The sequence below is a fragment of the Genypterus blacodes genome, unplaced genomic scaffold, assembly GCF_046128005.1.
Source record: "Genypterus blacodes isolate CSIRO-AG114 ecotype Tasmania unplaced genomic scaffold, CSIRO-AGI_Gbla_v1 ptg000037l_1, whole genome shotgun sequence".
Lineage (NCBI taxonomy): Eukaryota > Metazoa > Chordata > Actinopteri > Ophidiiformes > Ophidiidae > Genypterus > Genypterus blacodes.
In genome coordinates this window covers 683674-689938 of record NW_027466850.1, presented here as the reverse complement: position 1 = coordinate 689938, position 6265 = coordinate 683674, and the positions used below count along the sequence as shown (strand labels likewise).

At 43.9% G+C, this 6265-nt stretch overlaps 1 protein-coding gene across 2 annotated transcripts; it reads left to right on the top strand.

Moving 5' to 3' along the window:
- Nucleotides 1-720: 720 nt before the first annotated feature.
- parp3 (poly (ADP-ribose) polymerase family, member 3) lies at nucleotides 721-4560 on the top strand. 2 transcript variants are annotated; one of them, XM_076147290.1, is made up of 11 exons: nucleotides 721-861; nucleotides 1168-1357; nucleotides 1446-1571; nucleotides 2252-2431; nucleotides 2558-2696; nucleotides 3154-3377; nucleotides 3463-3618; nucleotides 3717-3803; nucleotides 3884-4061; nucleotides 4141-4284; nucleotides 4364-4560. In XM_076147290.1, the coding sequence occupies exons 2-11, from the start codon at nucleotides 1175-1177 to the stop codon at nucleotides 4531-4533; spliced, it is 1587 nt and encodes a 528-aa protein (XP_076003405.1). In that variant the 5' UTR covers nucleotides 721-861; nucleotides 1168-1174; the 3' UTR covers nucleotides 4534-4560. The 2 variants fall into 2 exon arrangements, with proteins under 2 accessions (XP_076003405.1, XP_076003403.1); XM_076147288.1 differs by having other exon boundaries at nucleotides 723-861; nucleotides 1171-1357.
- The last annotated feature ends 1705 nt before the right edge of the window (nucleotides 4561-6265 follow it).

Here is a 6265-nt window from a genome sequence, read left to right as displayed (position 1 = left end):
GTCTCTTGAACAGTGTTCCTCTTGTTGTGCTAGTTTCGATTACATCACTTTGTTAGTTATCACGACATCATTGATATTGATGACATCACTAAGTCAGCTTGATGACATCAGTATAAATGATCTCTATTACACAGCAGTGCAGGTGGTAATGATGATAGTTTTTTAAGGGTTCAGCAGCCGGCCCACTTAGCTCATTTGATTTGCCTTTAGAGGGAAACCAGTTTAGTAGTGTTGTTACTACTGTGGAGGAAGAAATGTAAAATCATTCCAGGATCGTAGGGGGTAGTTATGCAGAGTTGGAAGAACATTAAGTTTATTTGGCTCTGAACTCGACTGATCAATCCAGCCCCAGACAAAATAAAGAAATAGAAGTGGAAACATTGCTCTGAAGTGAACTGAAACTTTAATATAGAAATATGAAGGACATTAACTGCTGAATATTTTCTTTATTATTCATTTAGTTAGAGCCCAAATGCACATGAACATTCTAATCAAGAGTAGAGTTGATCTATTACTTATCATTGCTTTATTTGAATGAGCCGAAATGACGCAGGGAAAATGTAAATCAGCGTCGGAGCATTGATAAACAATACAGTTCAAATTCTTTAAATACAACTTCCCAAAAATACACACATTAGATTAGATTATGATAAATATTGTAACATTTAACAGATAGGTGGCGGTAAACGGCTGGTTCGTGACCGTAAACGCAGCATGCAGCAGGGAGGGTACAGTGAGGCTCCGCCCCCTCCCGTTGACCGTAAACTGAACGTAAAACTTACCGAAACCAGCTGCTTCATCCCGGACACACCGACAAGTACCTGCGTCTGTTTATTACCGTATAGAATCTGAAGCTTACAGGTGAGTAGGGGCTGAAACATCCCGCTCAGACGGACTTGTGTATTCTTTCTTTAACAGAGGGAGGGCGGAGGTTTTCTTTTTCTCGCTTCCGTGTTCTTGAACGCATCACCACATACGACGTATAGGATGAATAGCTGTTACTTACGTGTTACACAGCAGCGTAGTGGTTATTATGTAGTTAGTACACATTATTTTATATACAGTATGTGATTGTGAGCGGAGAGGTGTCAGCAGAGGGAGACGTGTCTGAACTTGTCCCTCGGCCACCATGACAGGTTGAGCTCTGCATGTTTGTTTGTGTTTTAGCAGGATCATGCCACCAAAGAGACGCGCTGGTTCAGCCGCCAAGGCAGGAGGAAAGAAGGGCAAAGTGCAGCCGGAGACCTCCAAACCAAAAGATGCTTACACCTCCGCCAAGGAGGCCCTGATGGCCGCCGGGCCACAGCAGAAAGCGAAGAAGAAGGTGGACGAACACTGCGACCTGTCAGAGGGAGAGGTAACAACAACAACAACAACAACAACAACAGCAGCAGTAGTAACCACAACAAGACATTTTCAGCATTGTTCTTCATTGTCAACCACAGGTTTACGAAGACTACGACTGTATGCTCAACCAGACAAACATCGGACAAAACAATAATAAGTTTTACGTCATTCAAGTTATTAAAGATGAGGAGGAATATTTTACCTGGAACAGATGGGGCAGAGTGGTGAGTGCGCTACATTACTTTGAGTTAGTAGTTGTTATAGTTTGTCTGCATTGCATTACAGCTCATGATGTCATTAACAACTGTGACGTGAGCTGTGATTGGAGGAATGGTGCTTGTTACATGTACATACACACACACAGGAACTGAGACTCCATCCATGTTGTCATTCAACAACCCTATGATGTCATTTACAACTGACAGGCTTGATTGGCTCAATTCAAACATCACTATATTAATTTGGTAATGCAAATAAAAAGATAAAAAATGTAAATGAAATTGAATGTACCCTATGCAAATGTAGACTGGTGCATTTTGTAGTGCCGTACACACACTCACACACGCACACACACACTAGTTATAGGAGTGATGATATGAAATTGATTGATGAGGAAAAACAGAATTCTTGACACATTTGTTTAAATGTAGGACAACTCTTTTATACCGTCAACAGACTCTAAATGAGTTCACCTGAAAGACAAGTGTTGATAGAAGTATTTGCTAATGACTGTATTAATTATCTTAATTAATTACTACATTAGCATCACCGGTTATGTTTGATAGACTTTGGTGATCACAGTGGGTTACAGTTTGACAGCTCAGACGTTTCACGCTGCAAAAACAAATGCAGCCAATGAGATGATGTCACGTCAGTGTTGTTTCGATCCGTGATCTGAATCCAGGGGGAGACGGGACAGTCAAAGCTGTGTCAATTTGACAAAGTCGAGCAGGCCGTCAAGGACTTTGAGAAAAAATTCAAGGACAAGACAAAGAACAGCTGGGGCGATCGGTTGAACTTCAAGTCTCACGCTGGGAAGTACACCCTGATCGAGGTGGACGGAGACGAGGATGCAGAGATCAAGGTGAGGCGCCGACAAACACAATAAAACCCCACTCAAAGATATTTCACCCTTTAACCTGATCAGATCAACCGTCTGCTCACCGTGTGTGTGTGTGTGTGTGTGTGTGTGTGTGTGTCGATGTTACAGGTAGACAAGGTTGATGGGAAATCTGTCAAAGTGACCAAAAACGTCCTGCCTTGCACGCTTGACGCCGCCACCAAGAGTCTGGTCAACCTCATCTTCAGCAGTGATATGTTCAAGGAGGCCATGGAGTGCATGAACTTAGGTGGGTGTGTCTCAGAGAACAAACTGTGCCTAAGCCACGCTCTTCATTAAAGTATGCACATATGTGTACACAGCATATTGTTCTATTGTGTAACTAACCGAGCCGTTTGGTTCAGAGTGGCTTCTGTACCGGACGAGGCGGTGATTTATGAGTGACAGCATGTGTAGTCCTGTATGTCCTTTTGTACATTCAGAAGGTTTCTCTGTCGCAAGCATGGTTTAGAATAAGATTGTCAATCATTAACAGAGAGAGGGTAAAGTCTGCATTTATACACCAACATCTGCTTATGTCAGCATTTCCATCTTGTCTAATCTCGGCTTTGATGTCCAAACCATTGCTGCGCGTTTCTTTTCAAACATTTGTGAAGTGTTTACAGCGTTTGTTGGTCTGTTTGGAGCAATACACAACTAATATCAACTAATAACACGGGTGGAATATGTGTGTGAATGTGACGCAGACATCACTAAGATGCCTTTGGGCAAGCTCAGTAAGCTGCAGATCGCCAAGGGCTTTGAGGCGCTGGAGGCTCTGGAGGCCGCCATCAACAAAAACGACAGGAGTGCTCGCCTGGAGGAACTTTCCTCAACGTTCTTCACCACAATCCCGCACAACTTTGGCCGGAACAGACCGCCGGTCATTAACGACTTGGAGATCATTGAAAAGAAGAAGGAGATGCTCATGGTGAGATTTTCAGATTGCATGCGCGGTTTGTTTGTGAGGTTTCCACAGATCTGAGCTCACTGTCCTCTCTGTCGACATCATAAAGGTGCTGGCTGATATTGAGATTGCCCAAACTTTGAAGTCAGAGACTGAAAAGGCCCAAGACGAGATGGTAGAGACGGTTCCTCACCATCTGGACCAGGACTACAACTCTCTGAAATGCAATCTCTCTCTCCTGGGCAAAGACACTGAAACGTTCAAGGTACAGATGATGTAAACAAACGGCTTGATTTATTGTGACTGATCTCAGGTTCAGTCAGCGTTCTTCTCCACCTGTATTCACCTAATTTCTCTTCAAAGATCATAGCCAAATATCTGTCCGCAACTGGAGGCAAACACAATCCACCAAAGATCTTGAATGTGTGGGAGGTGGATCGAGAGGCGGAGGTAAAGAGCGCACACAGGCAAACTTCTAACTCGTCTAATGTTGTAAAATGGTGTCGAGTATGTTCTTGTACACGTTTCAGGCGAAAAAATTTGAAGAGCACGACAATCTGGACAACCGGCGTCTGCTGTGGCACGGCACCAACATCGCAGTGGTGGCGGCCATCCTGAAGAGCGGCTTGCGGATCATGCCTCACTCAGGCGGCCGAGTCGGTCGCGGCATCTACTTCGCGTCTGAAAACGCCAAGTCTGCATGTTACGGTGAGTGTGTGCGGCGAGACGATGACGAAACGGGACGACGACGCGGATTGAAACTCACAGTGATTGCTTTTTTTCACAGTGTGCACCTCTAAACATACCGGAGTGATGTTTCTGAATGAGGTGGCTCTGGGTAAGGAGCACACCATCACCGTGGATGACGGCTCCTTGAGGAAGGCTCCGGCGGGCTTCAACAGCGTGGTGGCGCGGGGATCAGTGGAGCCAGGTGGAATACTTTACAAGTTACTGTCACACTTCAAAAGGCACAAACCAGCATTACTGAATCTTTTCTGGCGCTCTTTCAGATCCCAAGAAGGACGTCCACATCACCCTGGACGGCAAGCAGGTGTCCGTGCCTCAGGGCGGGCCGATCAAACAGCCGGCCTACACGGGAAGCTCCTTCTCTAACAGCGAGTATCTCATCTACAAGGAGAACCAGTGTCGCATACGCTTCCTGCTGGAGCTGCACATGTAGTCACGCCCACACGGCTAAGGTCAGGCAGGTGCTCTTACAAGAAAACTAAACTTGATTCTCTTTTATGGGGCTTCCAAAACAAAGCTTAGCTGCACTGTTTTAGTACAAAAATACTCTCCTTGTCTTTACTTGTACAGGCATTGTTATGCTTCCATGTTTCTACTGAGTTACATAGAAAATAAACTCAATCTCTGCCGTGCCTTATACTTTGCACCATGCACTCTTAACACTGGGACGTCCTCCCTTTGTGTACGTTGGGTGATAGTTTGCATCTCTCGCCTGCTTTTTGCATTTTCTGCATCGCTCATATAGTAACGATGCAAATCTAACCGGCTCCCACAGCGAGGGGAAGCCTTTGATGTAGAGGAGGAAATTCTGAATGGAATGAATGAAAATGACGATGACATACTGTAATGAAATGCAGTAGAAGTAATATGTTGTTTGCAGAATATGTTTACAGAAGCAACTCTAAGATGCATTTTAAGTAACCTTGAAGCACTAACAACACACACACACACACACAATACGCCGTGCAAGTCCACAGGTGGACCAACTTGAAACACGCGGCCGGGTGAGAGCGACTCAGGGAGCTGACATGCAAACTGCGGTTCCAGGCCCGTTCGTCTGTTTGAGACCTAACACGCATGTCGCTTCAGAGCAGAATGCCTCAAATCTGCACCCCCAAATCAGCGCCAAAGCCTGATTAATTAGTGCATCTGACCCAGACTGTAATCAATGAAAATGACAATTGAATACTGTTAATGGATAACAGTAGAAGTAATGTATTGTTTCCCGAAGATACATTTTGAGGAACCTTGAAGCAATGTTACAAATCTGACATTTTGTAGTTCTGCTAATCAAACACTGTGTGTAACTGTAAGAGATTGTTGCCCTGTAGGTCAAAATTACAAACGTCAACAGTATGATGTCAGCGATGAGCAACTCCCTTTGGAATGTAATTGCCTCTGCATTTTTGCACTGTAACATTATTTGAATTAATAAGTCAATAAACAGAAGTTGTCCTCTGAACGGTTTGGAATGTTTTCATTTCACAGGGAGGGGTTAAGTGTTTCAGTCTGAACAGATTACACTGCAGACACTTTTCTCATATTTTTCATAAATAACATTTTCTATTCACTGCCAGTAGCAAACATTGTCATTTGTGTGGCAGCAGCAAATCAATAACTGAGAGTCGTGCACATTTCTTCTTCTGCTTCCACACCCATGTAGACCTATAAAAAGCTCCAATCAGCCTGCAGAGCCTCTGATCAGATTAATCAATGCATTGCAGATGGATTAATCATTCTCACTGCCACTTGTTGAAACATTACTGGGAGGATTTGGGGAAACAACAACTTGAGATGATTTTATGTAATATTTCCAGCTTTGAGGTCATTGATTTATTTTTAAAAGTTAACAATTGTGCCATTAATCATTCATCACCATAAATTATTATATTTCTGTTATTTATTTGAGTTCTGCCCTTATTTCTTGTCCCTTATGTCTCGTATGACTCGTTTCTGTGGGTTTGAGCCACACAAAGTGACTGAGCTTCTGCCCACATCAGGGGCCAGCGTGACTTTAACATGGTGGCAATTAGGACCCAGCAACGCCTGGGGGATCTGACAGGATGGACAGTGGAGTGTGTGTCTACTTGAAAGAAGAGAAGAAAAAAAAAGAGACAATCACACACACAATACAATGTGTGACAGTCAGTGCCATACACAGCGCA